General features: G+C 36.5%; 2 protein-coding genes across 2 annotated transcripts; one reads left to right on the top strand and one right to left on the bottom strand.

The window, feature by feature from the left end:
- Positions 1-7,349: 7,349 nt before the first annotated feature.
- LOC18035810 (coumarin 8-geranyltransferase 1b, chloroplastic) lies at positions 7,350-11,246 on the top strand. Its single transcript, XM_024181214.1, has 12 exons — positions 7,350-7,413; positions 7,760-8,067; positions 8,197-8,280; positions 8,358-8,432; positions 8,768-8,851; positions 9,344-9,433; positions 9,548-9,649; positions 10,244-10,339; positions 10,461-10,532; positions 10,728-10,823; positions 10,924-11,028; positions 11,205-11,246. Exons 1-12 carry the CDS (start codon positions 7,350-7,352, stop codon positions 11,244-11,246), a joined length of 1,218 nt encoding a protein of 405 aa, XP_024036982.1.
- Positions 11,247-21,441: 10,195 nt separating this feature from the next.
- Positions 21,442-24,778, bottom strand: LOC112096963. Its single transcript, XM_024181213.1, has 4 exons — positions 24,259-24,778; positions 23,919-23,982; positions 21,757-22,782; positions 21,442-21,713 (listed from the first exon to the last, which is right to left on the bottom strand). Exons 3-4 carry the CDS (start codon positions 22,772-22,774, stop codon positions 21,442-21,444), a joined length of 1,290 nt encoding a protein of 429 aa, XP_024036981.1. The 5' UTR covers positions 22,775-22,782; positions 23,919-23,982; positions 24,259-24,778.
- Positions 24,779-26,706: the final 1,928 nt, after the last annotated feature.

Below are 26,706 nucleotides of genomic sequence, written 5' to 3'. Positions count from 1 at the left end.
CTTTGAGCATGACAAGCTTTGATCTCTTCAGTCTCAATCTCATGTCCATATGCATCCTGATCTACGTATCTTTCCTTTTCATCTTCATTTATTTGTTTAATCTTTTAGTCTAGTTGTTTTATTTTTATAAGTATATATTCACTGGCTGGCGTTTTATATCTAGCTAAAGTAAACAATACAGTTCAAGATGAGTTTGTTAGAACAATAAACTTTTGGTAAAAACCATTATCTAAACTTTAGAAACATTCATATTGTATTACCAAGAATTAATAAATGAATATGCGGAAATGTATCTAAATCCATAATACTTAATTACTCTCTAAAATCATGTGATTTGTCTTCTAGATCAACACAATCTCCTGGAGAATTAGTTAATCTTCTCTATGCACTCTCTCTGGTAACAGAATATCAATAGAGAATAAATTGATACGTGTGATCTGGAGACTATAATCACTTATATAGACAACTTGTCTTGTTGTTTTAATTTATTTTTATTTTAGCCCATCATAAAAAAAAAATATCCTTAAGTTTCTACACATTAAAGGCCCACATCCTATTAGATATACTAAAGCCTAAATTACTAAATGCCTTAATAGATTACTTTTAATTTGACATAACCTTATATGACAGTTTGCTATGAATATTTTTTTTTTTCACATATAAGCCCAACATTAGACTAAGGATCTACTAATATTGGATTAAAGACCCAACATCTCCCACTTGGGCTATATGTGTAACTTTATAATTATGCTTTGTAAAAATAACCATATGACCTCAACCTTATTGTCATTATCAAAATATATCTATAACCAAGCCGGTCCATCAATCATACGAACATAGGATCAAGTGGCCATTATTGTATTTGTAGTAACTCAACCCATCAGTGGCCACTATACCAATATAATTAAATGACATGGATCATGATGTGGATGCGTACCATGAAAATTTCATGTAATGTGATCTTAATACGCCTATTTCTAATTGGTTCACCTTAAACCTTAGTGAGATCAATATAGCTCTTTTGTGATAATCGAAAAATACCCCAGGAGCTATCCCAATGTATCTGTATCTCTTCTATGGTGCAATAAACTTATATCGTTACTGGTAAGCAAAATGTCATCGACATATAAAATAAAAAAAATATACTTGCTCCCATAGGACTTATGGTATATACAATTATCGATCAAATTCATCTAAAAATTGAATGAGATGATCGTTTAATGAAATTTAAAATACCATTATTGAGATGCTTGCTTGAGGCCATAAATGGATTTTTTAAGTTTGTAAACCATTTTCTTTGGTTCTCCTGACACAAAGTTTTTTTGTTATAGCATATAAATCGTCTTATCCATATCACCATTGACAAACATTGTCTTCACATCCATCTGATATAACTTAAGATTGAAATATGCCACTAATGCCATTATGATCCTAAATGAGCCTTTCGAAGAAATTGAAAGAAAGTCTTTTTATAGTCAATGCATTCTTTCTGTGTAAAGTCCTTGTACCTCTCCATATTGGTTTTTGAATCCTTCTTGATCTTAAATATCCATTTGCAAGTAATAGGTTTTGCATCTTTTGGCAATGGGATAAGATCACATACATCATTGTTCTTCACAGATTTTATCTCCTCTTCACAATATTTATCTACTTCTATGAGTTATAACTTTCTAGGCCTTGACAAAAATTGATTGAACCATCTTTTATCACTCTAATGTCTACGTCATGTTCTTGAAGAAATACAATGTAGTCATTTGCCACTTCACTTCTCCTTTCTCTAATAAATCTCCTTAATGGTATAGTTTATGAGATGGTAAATTTTGTTCTTCTGGATCAACTTCTTGTATAGGGAGCTTTCTAACATTTTCTTGATATGTTCTGTCTTGAATAAAGTCAGGAATGAGTTCTCCTGGATTGTTCAGTATTAAATAAAATGAAAAATTACCGTCCTTGAGTCTAGTTTCATTTTATTAGGCATGTAAGACCTTACCTCATTTGGACATTCCTAAATATGCAAGTATTTTAGACTAAGCTTTTTACCTGTCCAAAGTTCGTAAGGGGTTTTGACAGTCATTTTAGATGGAACCCGATTAAGGATATATGTTGCAATCTTAAGCACTTCTCCCTCGAGTGACTCTAGTAAGGTGGATTGGTATATCATACTTCTCACAATGTCTGTAAGCTTCCTATTTCATTTTTCAGCAACAACATTCATAGTAGGCGAATCTAGCATAGAGTACTATACGATGATATCACATTCCGGTAGGAACTTAGCAAACGGTCCTGGATATTGTTCATCTAAACTGTCATATCTGCCATAGTATTCACCACCACAATCAGATCTGACCATTTTGATACTTTTGCTAAATATATCTTCAACTTTAGCCTAAAATTTTCGAACAGATTCAAGGATTGTGACTTCTCATTAGTAGATATATGTGGTCATATCTAGAAAGATCGTCTATGAATGTCATAAAATATTGTTGATAATTTTAAACAACCATAGGAAATGACTTACAATTATTTGTATGTATGAGCCTAAGACATCTAAAGGCCTCTTGACTTCTAATGTCTTTTTATCTGTTAGTTTTTCCTTGATACAATTAATACAAATATCAAAATATATAAAATCTAAGGGGTCAATAGATTCATCTAACATAAGTCTCCATATTCTTTATCTAAAGATAGGACTCAATCTTTTGTGCCATAACACAGCTGAATTCTAATTAGTTAATTTTCTTTCTATACCTCATATACTTAATTGCATGGATTTATTAAATGAAGCAATCGTATCTATCAAATAAAGACTATGATAGCCTGGTAAAGAATTAAAACCAATCAATTTTTAATCATGAAACAAATGAGATTTTCTATTCCCAAGTGAAAAATAAAATACTAAATTTGTCCAAAGCGGAAATGGAAATCAAATTCTATCTAAAGGACAGAATAATAAATGTTTTATCAAGATTGAAATAAAATCCAGTTTTTAATCATAATAATCTAAATTTTCCAATTGCTTTAACTTCAACTATCATGCCATCGCTTACATAGATGTATCTTCTATCATTACTTGACTTTTAACGGCTAAGGCAACCCTATATAAACACACTGATGTAAGTGGTTGCACTAGAATCTATCCACCACACGTGTGAAATATTAACTGGGCAACCCAAGAGGGGGGATGAATTCGAATTCTAAAAATTTTAAGCAACTAGAACTTCGTGCAATTTAAACAAAGTAATTAAATTCGAAATAAAAAAATTAATGTGCATTGGAAAATAAAGAGATAAGATAAGAGATAACAAACACGCAATTTTTACGTGGTTCGGCCAACAGTGACGACATCTATGCCTCCAGGCTCACCGAGCTTAAAGATTTCACTAAGCGAGCCTCCAAGGCTTCAACAACTGTTACAATTGACTTCCAATGTGTCAATAGACCTTTAAAACAAGAGATTATCCCCAATCTCTTAATCCAAGTGTATCCCAACACTTACAATCACTCAAAAATAAAGATTATAAATGAAAGCTCAATGTGTGAATGAATGAAATAAAAAAAAAATTTAAAGCTCAATAAGAGTTGTATATTTAGTAGCAAACTCAATGATAACTGTTGGATCACTTTTTATTCGAATTTGATTGAGCTATTTTATAGTTGGAGTTAAAAACTACTTGTTGTAGACTTTCTGAGAATAATCGGATTGCCATAAATTGTTGTTGGTTCACTGTTTTGACTTGTCCAAATGACCGTTATGATGAGATTTTTAAATAGTCGGTTAACCATTTGATGTTATCGGTTAGCCATTTATTTCTAGAAACCTGCAAAACAAATTTCACTAACCGTGTGTACCAAATGGTTCACGGTTACAATTTAATTCATCTCTGAAAATTATCGGTTAACTGTTTTCAGTAAACAGTTCACTGTTATTTTTCAGAATCAGCATTTAACAACCTTTTATAGAAAATGATTTTCCGATTAAAGTTAATGGTTATCCAGATTCATAAACATGTCTAAAATATTATATGAATTTAAGAGTTTGTTAAGAATTGCATCATTTTGTAAGAAATTTAGCTTCTCTTTGAATTTGATTCAGGTTCTTATGAGGACTTTTTTTTTGGGCAGGTAACTTCTAACAGCATACTTCCGTTCTTTGGCTTCGAGCACAACTGTTGATCTCTCCAGTAAAGCATCAACACTTTCTTTTTACGTGTTCATTTGGAAGGCAGGTGATTCGTTCTTAATATGAGAATATTAAATCAAATCCAATTACGTTCCAAGTATGTAGCTTGAAGCTCACTTGTTATGTTATTATATCTATATTCACACTGTGTTGAATACCTCCTTATTCATTTTGTACGTTGAGAAAGCAACGAAGGTTTCAAATATCTGTGACAGATAGCAATGGCAACACTGCAATTGCTGTAATAATATCTTAAGTAATTTCTTTTCATCTATTGTTTTGCGTTATATTTAGAAAGGAATTAATAATTAAACAGTGGATTGCAAGTTTTGCAATATATTTCCATGATTCATGCTTGTGACGACATTAATTAATTATCCTCAACTCTGTCATAATCAAACAAGAAATCAAAGGTATGAATAAGATACCAGATATATGACTCTGATTGAAATGAAGAAATATCATATTTTCCTAGAGTAATTAAATCATATTTTATAATACATCACTTCTCCTGGGAATTATATAATTTTTTTGAGTTCCTTAAATTTTCAAAATTTTTTTCATCCCTGTGCTTGTTTCTGGAAATAAAAAGCCCATTCGATACTCTACCCACACGGTAATTCGACTAAATAAAAATTGCGAGATTGAATCAAGAGTGGATTTAGAAAACGTCCTAGGTGGGATGCGTTCAAGCAGTAGAAGAGAGTGAAACGTTTTAAATTTTAATATAAGTTGTTTTATTCTCTTTTGTGGGAATATTTTTCAAAATTGGTTGGTTATTCATAATCATTGCGTTATAAGAACTACAATATGCTAAGTCATGATTTAATATATATATATATATTCAGAGCTCCTGTGTAAGGAGCATTTTAAGTACCTTCAAGATGAGAGATTGATATTTTCTTTTTACGGAAATAAATATATGCTACTTATTCCTTTATTGTTTTCATAATTTTCACTTATCTCCATGATAACATAATTTTACAGTATTATCATTATTTTCAAATACACTTTTATTCATATTCATTACAAATTAAATAAATCATATCAATGGAAATTAAAATAAAAAAAATTTAAGGACTAAAACTAAGAAAATATATGTTTTAGTGTGAATAAAAAGTTAATAATAACATATTTTCTTATACTTTTTGTTATTTTAAAATATTTTTCTTATGACAAATATATATTTTATATTTCGAAGATAAATTATCATATACATGACCCTTTTACCTCTCTTTTTCTTTAAGTTTTTCATACTAAGAGGGTTTTTGGATATTATGAAAATTAGATGGAGATAAATGGTATATATTGATTTCTATAGGGGGAAATCAACACTCTCCCCCTTCAAGATTCTAAAATATTGTCTAATAACTTTACAAAATAATAATAACATTTTCTGAATTCTACAACTTCAACTCGGTATCAAGCCTAAAGCTTTTACAAATGTAATTTATTTATTTTAAAAAAGGTAAATATAAATAAACTCATAATCCCACCCTTGTGTACAAATTGTACGATTTCTTTTTTTTTTGCTTTATTATTAACAATTATTAATTTTTGATGATGTTATGAGGGTAATTTTGACATTCAGCATTTTAACATCACAAAATTATACACCCAAATTTATAAAACGGTAATAATTCTCCGCCCGTTGGTAGATTATAATTTAAAAGAAAAATGGTCATTTTCTAAAGATTTTTAAATAGAAAGATTATACAATCTATAAATTTTATTGTAAAAATTCGGTAGTTTCGAAAATTGACGATGGTTGATAATTTCTCAGGATCTTTCGACTTGATCGTTGTAACTTGTAAGTGTCAACGTTTGTTTTTTTTTTTGGTCTGAATCGCATATTATATTTAAGCTTGCGTGGCCCATGAAAGGTAATACTGTAATTCCCTTATTAATCTTTCTAAGAGCCCAACAACTTCGGCCTAGACGAAAAAGGAAGACAATGTGACAAACGACTGAAAATTACCATCGAGTGATTCTGAATTACAAAGGGTGCCAATACAATTGTAATGGTCTCCTCTTTTTATTTTTTTTCCCCACTATTTCTCTAAATATCTATAAATTAGATATAATGCCTATATTATACTGATCACTTTCAAACAAATGCGATATTATATCATTTTTATATTTAAAAAGAATAAAATTGCTTCAATTTTTTATTTAAATTTCATTAATATCATTGAACAATAGAGTAAGGAAGATGATTTTTTAATAAACGTGGGTAATTGTGTAAGAACACAGCATTATATGACCAAAAACGGTACCGAGTGCACAGTTTTGACTTTTGACCATATGCCTTTCTTCTGCTTTTGTTTTGCTTGTGACTGGAAGGCCAGCCAGTGAGTCAGTGACTCACGAATCTAAATTCCAAAGGAAATAATCTAACCCTAGATACTACAATTAATTAATTTTTTTAATTAAAGAATAAAATGGTTAATTTTTTGACATGATTGTGGATGGTCGTTACCAGAACTAGCTGGCGTTAACTATCACCTTCATATGTTTTCCATTTCTACAGAAATATATAAAATAGCATGCCTTGATTGAATAATTGCCCGCGTTTATTTTTGTTTTTTCTTTTGAATATTGTTCGTGTCACAACAACAATCTCCTTTTCTTTCGCCTTCTCCGTGTACTTTCATTTGTTAAAGATAAGCGTGAAATGCAATGCGACATATTAAGCATAAATGTGGATCAGGGCCCATGTTTTGATTTAAATCTTAATAAACTTTGGATAGAAACTCAATAATCATTTACTACATATACTCGGATTGTTATAACATTTTCCATTAATTAACGTTGTTTCTAAAGATCTGTGCCGGCAATGAAGAAAATTTAATCTCTTTAAAAGACAAGTATCACGATGACTTCAATAGATTGCTTTTGTGGTACAGTACGTGGTATTAATAGTAAATAGTTGCTTCATTGGCTTTTGCGTCCTAAACTGCATCTTCTGTCTTGTCATTTTCTCTCCATTTGGACGGAAGTTTTGATGTACACAATATTTTGTATGCACAATATTCTTTTCTAGTTGTTATTAAAGCTCGATCATTAACTAATGAGCAATATCATACAAATTAAACATCGAGTTTTTTATGTTGATTTTTGTTAAACTCATTGTCATTGCATAAGAGAGCTGGCTAAGCAGAGGTAGAGAATGATGCTTCACATGATATCGCGTTCAAGCTCCTGTTCAAAATATCATCCTTTACATCAAGCTGGTAAGTCTCCTTTCCCCATGATTCTTCTTTTATTAGTTTTTATCATTCACAAAGAGAATATGTGAAAAATATTAATTTTCTAAGGAATACTAGAAACAGTCGGTCAATTATTTTGTTGATTGAGAATTAATCTTTGAAAAGATTGACAAAGATTGAGCTTTGTTTTTGCATAGCATTTTCAATGAGAGAGGGAGATTCTACAATCAACTTTGACTTGGGCAGGATTATGAAACTTCATAAATACAATTTAAGATCCTCGTCATTATATAATATCCATGGTTGACAGATAGCCAATATTACTTACATTTTACTATCGGATAAATTTGTATCTTTTTGGCCATTTCAGGTTGCATTAAAACGCTTCAATTGCCTTCAACACAGATCCATTGCGTGACAAATAGAAGTCCATGCAAAAAATACTCTATCAAATGCCCTCAAAGTTCAATTAATATAACCAACAATGTTAGAAACAGGGAGGATATAAGCAGCAGAAACTGTAAACAGTTCAACAAGTATCGTTGTTTTCTCACATTACAAGATGGTTATGAACCAAAACACATATATAATAATTATTCGACAAGCTTTCGAGATGTTTTCTTCAGGAATCTTATTTCATTCTACCGTCTAACTCGTCCCTATACATGGACTGGAACTGTGAGTCGCTATTTTAGCCGCAATATTCTTCTTAATTAACAACATGTATATTTGTAATAACATGAGGTTTCTATAAATTGTCATATATCATGAGTATTTCCTTTTTCCCCTATTTTTGCTGTTCGTCAGGTCATAGCGATAACGTCGGTTTCCTTTCTTCCAATACAAAATCTTGCTGATTTGACTCCCACATTTTTCATGGGAATATTGAAGGTAAATTTAAGTGACAAACGAAGTAATAGTAATGACTAAATGTTTCGTGACACTAATAATTCTTCTTGATATTTCAGGCCTTGGTGCCCGCGGTACTAATGAACATTTATGTGGTGACCTTAAACCAGCTCTATGATGTTGAAATAGACAAGGTAAGGGTATATATAGATTGAAAACGGAACCTTAATGAAAACAGATGGCATAAATTCTTCAAAAACCGTATTAAATTGGTTTAATTTTCGGGTTAAAATCCTCTCTCAATATGAACTTCTCCTTAGCATAAGTTCACGATTGGTGGTAAATATATTAAAAAAATAAAATAATTAAATTTTATCTATACACTATTGCGATATGACACATAACACAATATCTTTAAAAACTTAGTAGAAGATCCTAATAATTTTTATAGATTATATGCTTTCAAGCTTCGCAACTTTTTTTTCTTTTTGGCTGTTTTTGCTAATAATTTTACTTAACATTGTTAAAGGTTAACAAGCCTGATCTCCCACTTGCTTCTGGTGATTTCTCAAGGGGAACTGGAATCGCAATTGCTTTAATATCTTCATTGACAGTAAGCAACTGCCAACATAACAGACACCTCTAGATGTTATTGGGTGGCTAAACATTTTTACTTTTGACTTTTCAATTTAGAATGTGAAAGTGGACGTCCCTTATTTTATTAGTTTGAGTTGAAAAAATGACAGTTCAAAATTATCTCAAAACTAAAACGACCGACAATGTCATTTGATAGTTTCATATTTATCTGCCATGTCAAACTTGTGAAGACAGCTTGTCGTCTGTTTCGCATACTCTTCGAAACGGGTCAGGAAGCTGCCTTTTGTTGCCATCACTTACGCACGCACAAGTTCTCGATAAATTCGTGTATAGAGTTCATAATTGAGTCTTTAAGTTGCTAATCAAGATCTTGGGGTTGATTCGATTGAGAACTAATGTTTATTTAATTAAAAAAAAAAAAACGTCTGTCTTTCTTTACGAATCTGTATTTATTATCAATAGAAGATGCCGTCAAAAATTTTGTTACCACGAATTTCTCAATTTTCAGAGTCTGACTATGGGAGTCATGTTTCGATCTCCACCACTTCTTTTGGCCCTCATCATATGGTTCCTACTTGGAAGCGCTTATTCCATCCAAGTAAACTGCCCAAATTGATAGCATTTTGCTTTTTAATATATTTGTTTTTAATTTCTTGACTTATACTTGTTATTTGATCAAAATTCAGTTACTTGTTGGTCCTCAATCTTGCAGCTTCCCTTTCTAAGATGGAAAGGACATCCATTTCTTGCGCCGTTCTCCATGATGATTTTGATGGGCCTTGTATATCAATTGCTATTCTTCATTCACATCCAGGTATGTGTGTGTATTACACAAATTCTTCATATTTGATAATTGGGAATTTTTTTAATAATGATCTAGAGAAGATGATTATAAGCTTTCATGTACCTCCAAATTGATAATCCAATCGTTTTGACCTCTTTCAGTGGAAACAAGTGGTCAAATATTTAATTCCAAATGGTACATTTTAAATTGTTAGGAAATAAGAGGATTGCTAAGAAGTAAGTAGTTTCATTCAGAATTTACCTTGTTTAAATTGGAGTTCTAGGCAGGCAAGGAAACATTAAATATGATATATTAATTTTAGGGTATGAGAGAAAGAGATGTGAGCGGGGTCACACACAAGGTGTGTCCAATATAGAGATGAGAGGAGATTGATGAAAACAATGGGGTTAATTTTGGTAGGATACCGATGAGTAGGATTGAGTTTTTGGTGTTTGCACTCTTGTGATATCTTTTACTGTGAATTTCTCGACATATTTCAATTTGGATAAACGGCGTTAAATAATTGTGTCCCCTTATGCTATGTGATTGGTTATCCCTCTACTTGTTTCTTCTTTCCTTCGTAAATTTTTTTCAGTGTTTTCTAATGACCACTTTGACACACAGAAATACATGCTTGCAAGACCTGTAGTAATTACAAAACCATTGGTATTTGCAACCGCTTTCATGTGCGTATTATCCTTTGCAAATGGTCTTCTAAAGGTAATTAACAAATTGAATGCTCATAGGAAAAAAAAAAAGTAAGTCTAGTTTATTTTCCTAATTAGCAGCAGATATGTACGTAATCGATATTACTAATTTACTTGTTTTAATCTCTTTAAAGGATGTACCTGATGTCGATGGCGACAGGAAATTTGACATCCAAACACTCAGTGTCATTGTAGGGAGAGAAAGAGTGAGTAAGCTAGGAAAAGGTTAACTACAAAGAAATTGTCTGTTAAGATAGTGAGTGGTAGGGGAAAATGAAAAACATTAAGAGGAAATTGAGAATTTCCAATTAGTAATATTTCATTTCCATCATTTATTTTAATATTTGGCGAGTAGCCCAATATAAGAACTGATTAAGAAATATTGTTTTCTTTCTTAAAAGGTATTTTGGCTTTGTGTTTCTATGATGTTAACTGCCTATGGAGCTGCTATATTAGTTGGAGCTTCTTCATCTTTTCCACTAAGCAAGCTTGTCACTGTAAGAATTGCATCATTTTGTAAGATATTTAATCTTGGATATACTTGTGCTTTAATTTGATTCAGTTACATATGAAGACCCCTTTTTTGCCCCCTTGCAGGTAATTTGCCACAGCATACTTGCTTTCATTCTGTGGCTTCGAGCTAAAACTGTTGATCTCTCCAGTAATGCATCAACACTTTCCTTTTACATGTTCATTTGGAAGGTAAGTGATTCTTCTCTCTTCTTTTTTTTTTTTTTCCTCCTTAATTGGATAATTCTTGCCAAACCAAGGAAAAATTTATAAAGTGATTCTTCTTTGATATGAGAATAATGAATCAAATTCAAGCAAGTTTCAATTATTTAGCTCGATACTAACTTGTTATCTAAATGCATCTGCAGGTACACTATGTTGAATACCTCCTCATTCATTTTGTACGTTGAAAAAGTAATTAAGGGTCAAATTCCTGTAGCAGATAGCAATGGCAGTTTTTTCATCTATTATTTTGCATCATACTTCAAACTAGGGGGTTCTAGTTCCTGTAAGTTTTCAGATAATTTTTTGGTATGGATTAATCACATAATAAAGTTTTGTAGCATATCTAATATGATGTATGCTTATGCATTAACCTCAGCTGGCAACTGTATCAATTGCATTGTCGCCAAAGGGACTGATATTTAAGTACAATATTTTAAAGAACAGACACAGCTAGTATCATTGAAATGGAAAGGTATATAATGAAATCGATTTTTTTAAATAAAAAATTACACTCACAATGAGAAATTTTAGGGAGATTCGAACTTTTCACTGTATAATAAGAAGAGAAACAACTGACCAACTCAATTAAAGAACTATTTTTTTATATATTGATATAATAAGAAGAGAAATTGCTGAGTAACTCAATTAAGTAGCTATTTTTTTTTTTTAAATTAGGTTCTATAGTTATTATAATTCTTTACCTTATTAGTATTATTGTCGTCCAAAGTCCAAACAAATATTTTGATTCCACATTTCCACCAAAGCGTGCATTTCCGATTTTTACCATTAGGGCTTTTGTTGCTGCTGTCAGCGTATGTTTTATCAATAATTGAGATCAAGCAAAATTGTATAATTAATGACATGTACAATTTGAATTCAATAAGATGATGGTACATATATAAAAGTGTATTTGAAGTTTGCAATTAAGTTGACGTGACAATTAATATCAGAAGCTGTCATGTACATGGGAGTGAATGATTGAGTGTGTGAAGTTAAAGAACTACATTGAGAAAATAGGAAAAAAAATTACAGATGAAGAAAAAGTTACAAGGTTGAACAAATAACTCATTGAGCGTGCTCGTGATTTGGGGGCTACGACTTTTGTGGGCACAACTGATTCAGTGAGTTCAGAGTCATGGTTAATAAGACTGCGGAGGATTTTTAATGTGATGAGATGTACTGATGAAGAAATATTATCCTTCACTGAGTTTCTACTAGAGGGTAATGCGTATCACTGGTGGATGTCTGTATTACGACGATATGAGGGACATAGAGCTGTTACTTGGGCAGATTTTCAGAGAGAGTTCACTGATAAATTCTTTCCCATTGTTTATTAGCAAGACATGATGAATGAGTTTATGACTTGTATAGGGATCTATGACAGTAGAAGAGTACAAGCGTAAATTTTCTGAGTTATTGGGATTTGCCCAATTCACTGTACCGAATGAGAGAGAGAAATGTAGGCGGTTTGAATGGGGTATTCGAGAAGACATAAGAACGATAGTAATCGGAACAGAATGTACAGATTTTGTCACCCTAGTTAGAGTCGCTACGAGAATCAAGAGGAGTCGTAGAGAAGCACAAAGGGCTGAGCCGCAACAGCACAAGCGGGGCCCGACCTGGCCAATCAGTGAACCTAGTAGCAGAACTAAAAAAAGAGAAGTAGAGCATAGAGATTTCTAAACTAGTCAGTAGTACAACCGACGACCAGAGTTTCTCGGAGGGAAGAGACCTTCTAGTAGTCATGATAGTGTTCAACAGAGTCCCAATGTAGGCAGAGGCAATTATCTGCGGTGTAATGTTTGTGGGAAACTTCATAGGGGACAGTGTTTGAGTGGTTCGTTATGTTGCTTCCAATGTGGACAGCCGGGACACTTGAAGAAGGATTGTCCAAACTTGACGTCGAGCAGCAGGTTTTTGCCAGGTCGAGACCCTCGCTACCCTCATAGTGGCAGTAGTCAATTTCAAGGGCGGGGAGGTTTTTAAAGAGGAGGACATACATTTTCTAGCAGGTCCCAGTCTAATGCAGGAAAGATTAGTGGTAGTCGTCAGAGGAGCCAGCCAAGCAGATCACATACCCAGGCACGTGTATTTGCTCTGACCCAGCAGGAGGCCCATGCCACACCTGATATTGTGACAGATATTTTGACTATTTTTTGCCGTGAGGCATATATTTTAATTGATCCGGGCTCTACACATTCTTTTATTTCTCGCACATTTGCCATGCATGCGGATAGAGAGATAAGACCATTAGATTATACTTTAGTAGTGGCTACACCGGTTGGTAATTCTTTATTAGCTGAGAATGTATTTCGAGATTGTGCGGTAAAAGTGGGTAATAAAGATATGGTAGCAGACCTGATTATGTTAGACATTTATGATTTTGATGTTATGTTGGGTATGGATTGGTTAGCAAATCATCGTGCTATAGTGGACTATTTTCGGAAAGAAGTAACTTTCAGGAAATCTAGAGAATTTGATATCATTTTTTGTGGAGAACGACGGATCCTACCTTCTTCTGTGATATTTGCTATTTATGCTAGACGATTACTTAGAAAAGGTTGTTTTGCTTATTTGGCTCATGTTATTGATAGCCGAGGCAGTGATGTGAAACTAGAAGATATTCCTATGGTGAAAGAATTTTCGGATGTGTTTCCTGATGACCTTTCTGGTTTGCCACCTAATAGTTATGTTGGGTATGGATTGGTTAGCAAATCATCGTGTTATAATGGACTATTTTCGGAAAGAAGTAACTTTCAGGAAATCTAGAGAATTTGATATCATTTTTTGTAGAGAACGACGAATCCTACCTTCTTCTGTGATATTTGCTATTTATGCTAGACGATTACTTAGAAAAGGTTGTTTTGCTTATTTGGCTTATGTTATTGATAGCCGAGGCAGTGATGTGAAACTAGAAGATATTCCTATGGTGAAAGAATTTTCGGATGTGTTTCCTGATGACCTTTCTGGTTTGCCACCTAATAGAGATGTAAAATTTACTATTGATTTGGTTCAAGGCACAACCTCTATATCTATGACCCCATACATGATGGCTCCATTAGAGTTACGAGAGTTGAAAGTACAGTTACAAGAATTAGTCGATAAGGGTTTCATCAGACCTAGCGTATCTCCGTGGGGAGCACCGATGTTATTTGTGAAGAAGGACGGAACTATGAGATTGTGCATAGATTACAGGCAGTTAAATAAAGCCACTATTCGTAACAAATATCCGCTTCCTCGAATTGATGATCTGTTTGATCAGTTACAGGGTGCAACAATTTTCTCGAAGATAGATTTACGTTCGGGTTATCATCAATTAAAGATTAGAGATGCTGATGTACCCAAAACCATATTCAGGACCTTTTATGGACATTATGAGTTTTTAGTGATGCCATTTGGGTTAACTAATGCTCCCGCAACATTTATGGATCTCATGAACAAGGTGTTTCATCTTTATTTGGACCAGTTTGTTATTGTATTTATTGATGACATCCTGATATATTCACACAGCAAAGAGGAACATGCAGAACACTTGAGGATTGCTTTACAAACCTTGAGACATTGGTGGCCTTATGCTAAATTCAGAAAATGTCAATTCTAGTTAGACAGAGTTACATTCTTGGGCCATGTGATTTCCGCTGATGGTATTTATGTGGATCCCCAGAAAATAGAAGATGTAGTGAATTGGGAGAGTCCGACCAGTGTATATGATGTTATAAGTTTTCTTGGCTTGGCAAGTTATTACCGCAGATTTGTTGAGAGTTTTTCCAAGATAGCTTTACCTCTAACGAATCTGACAAGGAAGAAAGTGAAATTTGAGTGGACAGATGATTGTGAGCAGAGTTTTCAAGAACTCAAGAAAAGATTGACTTCAGCTCCAATTCTTACACTTCCATCAGGTACCGAAGGATTTGTAGTTTACAGTGATACATCCAGATAGGGACTAGGTTGTGTATTGATGCAGTATGGAAAGGTAATTGCTTATGCTTCCTAACAGCTCAAGCAAAACGAACTGAATTATCCGACACATGATTTGGAGCTTGCAGCAGTGGTATTTGCATTAAAGACCTGGAAACATTATTTATATAGAGCTACTTGTGAGATTTATATAGACTACAAAAGCCTGAAATACTTATACACACAGAAGAAATTAAATCTAAGACAATATAGATGGGTTGAGTTGATTGCAGATTATGATTGTACTATTGATTACCATCTAGGCAAGGCGAATGTGGTAGCTGATACTCTCAGTCAGAAGTCTTCGAGTTTGATTTGAGGTCTTTGGGTACAGACTTGGCAGTGAGTCAGAATCGAGCACTTTTAGGTTATGCCTATTTTGATTGATCTGATTCGAGAGATGCAGGATCAAGACCCAAAATTAATTGAAATAAAAGAAGATGTGAAGAACAAATTGTGGACCGACTTTTCACTAAGAGATTATGGTACTTTAGTTATAGGTAGTAGGCTCTATGTGCCGAATAATTTAGATTTGAAGAACCATATTTTAGAAGAAGCATATAGTTCAGCATATGCTATGCATCCAGGTAGCACGAAGATGTATCATATTTTGAGGGAGCATTATTGGTACCAAGGGATGAAGAAAGAAATAGTAGAATTTTTAGCACGTTGTTTAACTTGTCAGCAAGTTAAGGTAGAACATCAGAGACCTGCAGGAGAATCTCAACCATTATCTATTCTTGAGTGGAAATGGGAACACGTCACCGTGGATTTTGTAATAGGACTTTGTCATACTAGCAGTGGCTATAATAGTGTATGGGTAATTGTTGATTGTCTCACAAAGTCTGCTCACTTTCTGCTTTACAAGAGCACGTACTTTTATGATAGAATGACGAATTTATATGTAAGAGAAATAGTATGTTTGTATGGAGCTCCTGTGTCTATTGTTTCAGATAGAGACCCACGGTTTACTTCCAGGTTTTGGCCATCCCTACAGCATCCCTGAAACGACCCGCCCCGAAACCCCCCAGGCGAGTCTATCTAGTTACATCAAAACAGACTTAAAAATAATATTATACGTAAAGAATCTGCTGAAAATTCGACAGAGTCTCCTTTATATATATAACACTCCCAAAGTACAAATATGAATATACAACAAACTCCAGTGCTCAACATACTCAACCAAAAATACTGAGTTATATAATATACAACCCCAAAAGAACAAGATGACCAAGATGTCCCAACAAAAACATTTATATACTCTAGCACCATCACGTGGCCAAGACTCAAAATATATACAGTCGCTGGGTCGGTCTGGTGTACCTGCAACCTCCTGGTGAGGGGGGAAAATATAATAAAAACGGGGTGAGTTTAAAACTCAGTGAGATCAGTGAGTGGATAGTAGGTTTGAAAATTAATCTTTACTTTAAAAGAAATAAGCATATCCAAACACGGTTTCATTAAACCATAAGTGAGAAATCAGAAATAAATCATTAAATATTTAAATCAGATTACCAACCATAGAAATCATATCACCAAATCATATCGATTTCACAAATCTGAAAATCATATCTCATCATATCTCTGCATGCATAATCTAGTCCCCAAAGGACAAAAGCGCCCAAGCACACGGCCCAAAGCCTCTGTGTGTACTCAGACGGGCCCCAAAGGCCTCCTTATAATCAGAGCGCGCACCTCCCTTATTACCCCTCAGTTTGGCGGGCCTCCCTTATTACCCCTCATCTATATCACTGTACTCATATTCACATACCTCTTTACCACATTTTAAATCATACCACATTTGAATCCACTTTTCTTAACTTTCAAATAATATCACACTTTATTCAAAATCGATACGCAAAATTATTAACCAAACATTTTCATATAATATCAACAAGTGAATAAAATCCATTTCGAGAAATCATTAAATCAGCACATTTAAAAATACTTATTCCGCAACCATGCTTTACTATCATAATTAACTCTAAAAATAAGTTTCGTATATTCCACTCACAGTGACGGTGTTCACAGTCGGTTATCGTCTACGTCCGCGGACCGGTTCTCGCTCGCGGATCCTCCTAAATCAAGGAAACGACATAATTATTCTCCGTAAATCGGAATTCCGACTAAATATATGCAATAACTCGAAACGAACATTTATCCATAATTAACAACTCCCGTGACGATAAAATTACTAAAATGCCCTTGAGTCCGTAAATCATTAACATGCTCCGAAATCATAAATCACCGAATTATCCTCGAAATCGTAATTACACCCAATTCACAATTCTATGCATTACTAAAATATCCACAGGCTCAGAAATGACAAAATTGCCCTCATAGTGTGAAATTACCAAAATGCCCTTGCCGGTCAACGGTCACCGGAATTTGGTCAACGCTGGCCAGGAAGCTCAAATCTTAAAGTGCCAATCACGCTGAGTTCAATGGTACCGGCGGTGAGCTCCAACGCGCGGCAACGACGCCGGAATCTAGCTCGACAGCCGTGAGTTCCAACAATCGACCGGCAGCAAAACGACGACTCTCGGTGCCTATGAATGGTCGGAAATGGAAGAGGGAGTCATGAGGAACAAAATCCAACCGGTGGTGTCACTCAAAACCGACGAAAATCTCGGCGGAGTAAAGTGAAGCAGTCGCGGGTTTCAAGCTTCGATCGCCGGCGTTCCGGTTCGTTTTCGGCAGTGAGGATGGCAGGGGAACGACGGTCGGCTTCTAAGCTTCAGATCGGTACCAAGCTCGGCCAAAACGGTGGTCGGAAACGTGAAATCCGTCCGGGTTAAAGTCGCGGGTCGGGTCGGATCCGGCGGGTCAAGATCGGGTAAGTTGGCAGCTTCTCTCTCTCTGCTTTGCACGTGCATGTGTTTTTCCTCTGTTTCCAACATATTCCTTTGCTTATAAACTCTTTCACCGCCTCATGCCATTTTACATTCACAGGTATTACAATCCTCCCCCCTTATAAAAATTTCGTCCTCGAAATTTACGTACCTGATAAGAAAAGATAGGGATATTGAGCTCGCACTAAGTCCTCGCGCTCCCAGGTAGCCTCTTCCTTTGTATGATTCCTCCATCGCACTTTTACTAGAGGGATGGTCTTAGAACGTAGAACTTGGTGTTTCTCTTCCAGTATCTCCACCGGTTCCTCTTCGTAAGTCAAATCTTCCTTCAACTGAATTGGTTGCTTCGACAACACATGACTCGGATCATATATGTACTTCCGGAGCATCGAAACATGAAACACATCGTGGATTCTGGATAACTCGGGTGGTAGAGCTAATCGGTATGCCAACGGACCAATACGCTCCACGATCTCATACGGCCCAATATAACGTGGACTTAACTTCCCACGTTTCCCAAATCGAAGCACCCCTTTCCAAGGAGATATCCGTATGAAAACTCTATCACCAACTTCGAATTCAAGTTCCCGCCTACGTTTGTCTGCATAACTTTTCTGTCTATCTTGAGCCACCTTTAATCTATCCCGAATCAATTGTATCTTCTCGTTCGTATCCTGGACTAGTTCTGGACCGAATAACCTCCGCTCACCAACCTCATCCCAACATACTGGAGTCCTGCATTTTCTATCATACAAAGCCTCATATGGTGCCATCTCAATACTAGCTTGATAACTGTTGTTGTAAGCAAACTCCATCAGAGGTAAATAATTGTCCCAATTTCCTTTAAATTCCATAACACAAGCTCGCAACATATCCTCTAGAGTTTGAATAGTTCGCTCTGACTGTCCATCAGTCTGTGGATGAAAAGCTGTACTGAAGTTCAACTTGGTGCCTAAAGCATTTTGCAAGCTAGTCCAGAATTTAGAAGTAAACCGGGAATCTCTATCTGAGACTATGGACACAGGTACTCCGTGAAGTCGAACTATTTCAGCCACATAAATACTTCCCAACTTGTCCATCGAATAAGTGGTCTTGAAATGTAAGAAATGAGCAGATTTTGTAAGTCGATCTACAACCACCCAAACACCATCATGTCCTTTCTGAGTATGTGGAAGTCCCGCCACAAAATCCATAGTGATGTGCTCCCACTTCCACTCTGGAATAGGAAGCGGCTGAGAGCACCCTGCAGGCCTCTGGTGTTCAGCTTTAATCTGTTGACAGACCAAACATCGAGAAACAAATTCTGCTATCTCTCTCTTCATGCCCTGCCACCAATAATGATCTCTCAAGGTACGGTACATCTTCGTACTACCAGGATGCATCGCATAGGCTGAACAGTGAGCTTCTTCCATAATCTCTTTTTTCAAATCTTTAATATCAGGTACACAGAGTCTATTACCCATGAATACAACTCCATCCTCTCTCACCATAAAATCGGTTCGTAAACCTTTCTGCACATCCTCTTTTAACTTCATTAACTGTGGGTCCTGAGCTTGCATATGGTGAACTTTGTCAATCAAAGTCGGCCTAACGCGGAAGTTAGCTATCAAAGCTCCACGATTGTCAGTATTCAACTCGACTTCCAAAGATCTCAACTCGATCAACAGAGGTACATATTTCACTCGCAAGTGAGCGATAGAGCTGGAAGACTTTCTACTTAGTGCATCAGCCACCACATTTGCTTTGCCTGGATGATAATCGATAGTGCAATCGTAGTCCTTAATCAGTTCGATCCATCTCCTCTGTCTCAAATTCAACTCCTTCTGAGTAAACAAATACTTCAAGCTCTTATGATCGGTAAAAATCTGACATGTTGCTCCATATAAGTAATGCCGCCATATCTTGAGTGCAAACACCACTGCTGCTAGTTCTAAATCATGTGTTGGATAGTTTTGTTCATGCTTCTTAAGTTGTCTAGAGGCATAAGCCACCACTTTCCCATGCTGCATCAATACACAACCCAATCCCTGCCTAGAGGCATCACTGTAAACCATAAATCCTTCATTACCAGATGGAAGTGTAAGAACTGGTGCTGAGGTCAAACATGTCTTAAGTTCTTGAAAACTTTTTTCACAGTCATCATCCCACTGGAACTTAGCATTCTTTCTGGTTAATCGTGTCATAGGAATAGCAATCTTGGAGAATCCTTCCACAAATCTACGATAATAACCAGCTAACCCAAGAAAACTCCGAACCTCTGTGACATTTGTAGGCCGTTCCCATTTCACAACTGCTTCAATCTTTTGAGGATCAACATAAATACCTTCAGCTGATATCACATGGCCCAAAAATACGACTCTGTCCAACCAAAACTCACATTTGCTGAACTTGGCATACAACTGCTTCTGTCTCAAAGTCTGTAAAACAATCCACAAATGCTCTGCATGCTCCTTCTCGTTTCGGGAATACACCAAAATATCATCAATGAATACAATCACAAACCGATCTAGGTATAGGCTAAATACCCTGTTCATCAGGTCCATAAAAGCAGCTGGGGCATTTGTCAATCCAAATGGCATCACTAAGAACTCATAGTGCCCATAACGGGTTCTGAATGCTGTTGTAGGAACGTCAACATCTTTAATTCTAAGCTGATGGTAACCCGAGCGCAAATCAATCTTAGAAAATACTTTTGCCCCTTGGAGTTGATCAAACAAGTCATCAATACGCGGAAGTGGATACTTATTGCGTACCGTAACTTTATTCAACTGCCTATAGTCGATGCAGAGTCTAAAAGTCCCATCCTTTTTCTTAACAAATAAGACTGGAGCTCCCCACAGGGACACACTAGGTCTAATAAACCCTTTCTCTACCAACTCTTGCAATTGAACCTTCAGTTCCTTCAATTCTGCTGGAGCCATTCGGTACGGTGCCATAGATATTGGAGATGTTCCAGGGACTAAGTCAATAGAAAACTCAACTTCTCTGTTAGGTGGCATTCCAGGAAGTTCATTTGGAAAAACATCTGGAAATTCTTTAACTACTGTAATATCCTCCAATCTCAATTCTCGAGCTTCTGTATCTATCACATGAGCTAAATAAGCTGAGCATCCTTTTCTTAACAACCGTCTTGCACTAATAGCAGATATAACACATGAGGGTAGAACTCTGCGCTCCCCACAAAATTTCACCTCAGCTTTCCCTGGCTTTTTAAACACAACATCCTTTTTGAAACAATCCACCGTAGCATAATGAGATTCAAGCCAATCCATACCCAAAATAGCATCAAAGTCATAAATCTCTAAGGAAATCAAATTCGCCTCAAATTCATGTTCACCCATTCCAATCATACAATCTCGATACACACTCTGAGCAAGTACTGACTCTCCGGTAGGTGTACGAACAACTAATTCGCAATCTAGCAGTTCGGGCTCTCGCCCTATATGCATAGCAAAAGTACGAGAAACAAAAGAGTGTGTGGATCCAGGATCAATAAGAATATGAGCCTCGCGGCCAAGGATAGATAATATACCCATAATAACTTCGGGTGCAGCACGTGCCTCCTGCTGCGTCAAAGCAAAAACTCGAGCCTGAGTATGAGGTCGACCAGACTGACCTCTCTGACCTGAAGCAGTCGTCTGACCCCTAAAGGTAGATGTAGAACCTCCTGTCTGCACTCCTCTCTGACCCTGAATCTGGCCAGAGTAAGGCCGGTACCGTGAGGCTGTCCCTCCTGTAGAGCTATCACCCTGAGATAAAGTAGGGCAAAATCTCCTGATGTGTCCAGGCTGACCACATAAATAACAAACTCTGTCTCCAACACGACATTGGCCCTGATGATTCCTGCCACATGAAGGGCAAGAAGTTAGCTGGAAACTCCTAGAACGATCATCACGATATCCCCCGCTACTGCGGTCGTACTGTCCCTGAGTCCTGGTATTACTCCCTACCAATGGTTGTACAGAACTATGACTAACAGCTTGTCTCGAGTCCCCTCTGAAGCCTGTACCCTGACTCCTTTGCATACTATCAGAATAACTCGTAGGAATACCCCCTCTCTTGGGCGGCCTACTACTAGAGTCACCCTCTGCCCAGCTCTGGCTACGCTTTTGCTTCAGTGCATGAAATCTACGTCCCTCTGCAATACTGTGCTCTACTCTCCTGGCTGCCTCAACTACCTCCCCAAACTCAGTATATCGTGATGCAGTCACGGTGGTACGAATCTCAAATCGGAGGCCATCCTCAAACCGTCTGCATCTCTCTCTCTCATCACCGACTACAGATGTAGCAAATCTAGAGAGATCTAAAAATTTCTTCTCATACTCCTCAACTGTCAGAGATCCCTGAACCAACCGAAAGAATTCACTCCGTTTAATATCCTGATATACAACAGGAAAATAATGATCGTAGAATTCCTTGCGGAAAATAACCCAAGTAATCGCAGCATGTCCCTGATATCGTCTCTCCACTGTCTGCCACCAATGGTAAGCTCTATCCTCGAGCAGGAAAGTGGCGAAGGATAATCTATCATCTTCTGGACACTTCATCACATCAAAAATACGCTCTAACTTAACAAACCATGACTCAGCCTCAGGTGGTTCTCCGAAACCATTAAAACTCTTCGCCCCTAAACTCCTCACTCGCTCAATAGTATTTGCATTACCGACATGTGCTTGAGTCTGATTTTGCACAACTGTAGTCATGATTTGAGCCAGCCTATCAAATGACTGCTCAATATTCGGGGCATCCCCCGGTGTCTGTTGTGCAATTCCATGCGTAGAGGATTCAACTATCCCCTCATTCGCGGGTTCACGTTCCCCCGCAGGTACACTACCAGAAGTCAACCCAGCTATTGGCCTAGTACGACCACGGCCACGGCCACGTCTACTACTACGACGAAGCATGATGGTGCCTACAAGAGATAAACTCTGACTTTAATAAAGATAAAACTTATTATGATTAAGACAGTAAAGTCTACAGAATCTAAAACCATGCTCTGATACCAACTGAAACGACCCGCCCCGAAACCCCCCCAGGCGAGTCTATCTAGTTACATCAAAACAGACTTAAAAATAATATTATACGTAAAGAATCTGCTGAAAATTCGACAGAGTCTCCTTTATATATATAACACTCCCAAAGTACAAATATGAATATACAACAAACTCCAGTGCTCAACATACTCAACCAAAAATACTGAGTTATATAATATACAACCCCAAAAGAACAAGATGACCAAGATGTCCCAACAAAAACATTTATATACTCTAGCACCATCACGTGGCCAAGACTCAAAATATATACAGTCGCTGGGTCGGTCTGGTGTACCTGCAACCTCCTGGTGAGGGGGGAAAATATAATAAAAACGGGGTGAGTTTAAAACTCAGTGAGATCAGTGAGTGGATAGTAGGTTTGAAAATTAATCTTTACTTTAAAAGAAATAAGCATATCCAAACACGGTTTCATTAAACCATAAGTGAGAAATCAGAAATAAATCATTAAATATTTAAATCAGATTACCAACCATAGAAATCATATCACCAAATCATATCGATTTCACAAATCTGAAAATCATATCTCATCATATCTCTGCATGCATAATCTAGTCCCCAAAGGACAAAAGCGCCCAAGCACACGGCCCAAAGCCTCTGTGTGTACTCAGACGGGCCCCAAAGGCCTCCTTATAATCAGAGCGCGCACCTCCCTTATTACCCCTCAGTTTGGCGGGCCTCCCTTATTACCCCTCAGTTTGGCGGGCCTCCCTTATTACCCCTCATCTATATCACTGTACTCATATTCACATACCTCTTTACCACATTTTAAATCATACCACATTTGAATCCACTTTTCTTAACTTTCAAATAATATCACACTTTATTCAAAATCGATACGCAAAATTATTAACCAAACATTTTCATATAATATCAACAAGTGAATAAAATCCATTTCGAGAAATCATTAAATCAGCACATTTAAAAATACTTATTCCGCAACCATGCTTTACTATCATAATTAACTCTAAAAATAAGTTTCGTATATTCCACTCACAGTGACGGTGTTCACAGTCGGTTATCGTCTACGTCCGCGGACCGGTTCTCGCTCGCGGATCCTCCTAAATCAAGGAAACGACATAATTATTCTCCGTAAATCGGAATTCCGACTAAATATATGCAATAACTCGAAACGAACATTTATCCATAATTAACAACTCCCGTGACGATAAAATTACTAAAATGCCCTTGAGTCCGTAAATCATTAACATGCTCCGAAATCATAAATCACCGAATTATCCTCGAAATCGTAATTACACCCAATTCACAATTCTATGCATTACTAAAATATCCACAGGCTCAGAAATGATAAAATTGCCCTCATAGTGTGAAATTACCAAAATGCCCTTGCCGGTCAACGGTCACCGGAATTTGGTCAACGCTGGCCAGGAAGCTCAAATCTTAAAGTGCCAATCACGCTGAGTTCAATGGTACCGGCGGTGAGCTCCAACGCGCGGCAACGACGCCGGAATCTAGCTCGACAGCCGTGAGTTCCAACAATCGACCGGCAGCAAAACGACGACTCTCGGTGCCTATGAATGGTCGGAAATGGAAGAGGGAGTCATGAGGAACAAAATCCAACCGGTGGTGTCACTCAAAACCGACGAAAATCTCGGCGGAGTAAAGTGAAGCAGTCGCGGGTTTCAAGCTTCGATCGCCGGCGTTCCGGTTCGTTTTCGGCAGTGAGGATGGCAGGGGAACGACGGTCGGCTTCTAAGCTTCAGATCGGTACCAAGCTCGGCCAAAACGGTGGTCGGAAACGTGAAATCCGTCCGGGTTAAAGTCGCGGGTCGGGTCGGATCCGGCGGGTCAAGATCGGGTAAGTTGGCAGCTTCTCTCTCTCTGCTTTGCACGTGCATGTGTTTTTCCTCTGTTTCCAACATATTCCTTTGCTTATAAACTCTTTCACCGCCTCATGCCATTTTACATTCACAGGTATTACACAGGCTATGGGTACTAAATTAAATTTTAGTACAACTTTTCATCCACAAACAGACGGGCAATCATAGAAGGTTATTCAGATTTTGGAAGATATGCTCCGAGCATGTGTCATGCAGTTTCGAGGTAATTGGGATACATACCTACCTTTGATGGAGTTTGCTTATAATAATAACTATCAGTCTAGTATTCAGATGGCACCATTTGAGGCTTTATACGGAAGGAAATGCAGGACTCTAATTTGTTAGGATGAAGTCGGGGAAAGACAATTGTTAGGGCCAGAAATTGTCCAGAGTACTAATGAGAAAATTAATGTCATCAAAGAAAAGTTGAAAGCAGCACAGAACAGACAGAAGAGTTACGTAGATAAGCGTCAGAGACCACTTGAGTTTGCAGTGGGTGATAAAGTTTTCTTACGGATTTCTCCTTGGAAGGGCATACTTCGATTTGGGAAACGTGGAAAGTTGAGCCCTCGTTACATAGGCCCATATGAGATTATTCAGCACGTTGGTCTGGTTGCTTGCCGTTTGGCTTTACCTCCAGAGTTATCACGAGTCCATGACGTTTTTCATGTTTCGATGCTACGGAAGTATTTTCCTGACCCTTCTCATGTCTTAGATGCAGAACCTGTTCATATGACGACAGATTTGACTTACGAAGTGGAACCCATTTAGATACTTGATCGGAAACAACATGTGTTACGTAATAAGACGATCTCATTGGTTAAAATGATGTGGAAAGGTCACACTACAGAGGAAGCCACTTGGGAGTGTGAGGAACAGATGAGAACACATCATCCGTATTTATTTCAGTCAGGTATGTACTGCTTGGAGGAATTTTAGAAGTTGGGAGGAATTATCATGCACCGCTTGGAGGAAAAAAGAAAAAAAAAGCCAAACATGGCAATCTTTAAAAGCAACAGCCAGCTGTATGCTTCATCATTTCAGCTGCCTGCTTCACCTATTTTCTTCATTAATTTAGTCACCAATCGACTTAATCAATTACCTTGTCATCTTGCTCAACTCGGTGGCTATATAAAGCACAAATGTTGAGAGTGCTTCCATTTTATACATCTAAAGTATTGAGAGTTAGGTTACTCTATCAGAGCGATGTAGCTAAATTCCGCCGGGTATGGAGAGATTTTTCCCCTGTTCAACTATTGCAATGATGATCCCAGCGAGTATTGAGAGTTGTTTCCCCTGGGTACTATTTGGTGCAGTTTGTGATGTATGTATGTATGAATTCCATGTTTGCTGATGTATGACATTCAATGTGGAGTTATGTCACATAATTCTGCATAAGCACTAGTACACTATATTATTATTATTATTTTAATATATATAATTACATCCACTCACTGAGCCGCAAAATATATATTATTATTTTTGTGGATTTATATCATTAAATTTTCAATTAACCTTCTTTCTTATTATATTTCTTTTCGACTCACTATCGGTCCAATTGGTTTATTGAGTATTAACTCAACAAAAATGAGTTGAGTGACAAAGATTTTTAAAATATTGTGCTAACCTAGTGAAGGTTTTTTCTCTCTCCAATTTTGTGAAAATTAAATAACAATGAAAAAATGGTTTTTGAGTTGAAATCCTTTAAACAAATAATTAAAAGAATTATAATTATAAGTGTACATTCTGAAACGATATTTAAGATATGTTGTTCAACGAGATTTTAATATTTAGGAAAAAAAAACAAAATGAATTGGGATTTTATTTAACTAGTCTTGTACATGTCGTTAAATGTAATTTTATTGTAGTGATTAAACTATAAATATAAAAAAGACGGGGTTTTCTAAGCATAATGATCAAGTGCCAATAGTGTTAAAGTTGTGC

Source organism: Citrus clementina, unplaced genomic scaffold (genome assembly GCF_000493195.1).
Source record: "Citrus clementina cultivar Clemenules unplaced genomic scaffold, Citrus_clementina_v1.0 scaffold_7, whole genome shotgun sequence".
NCBI classification, from domain to species: domain Eukaryota; kingdom Viridiplantae; phylum Streptophyta; class Magnoliopsida; order Sapindales; family Rutaceae; genus Citrus; species Citrus x clementina.
The sequence above is the reverse complement of the archived record's forward strand: the minus strand, read 5'-3'. Positions and strand labels throughout refer to the sequence as shown.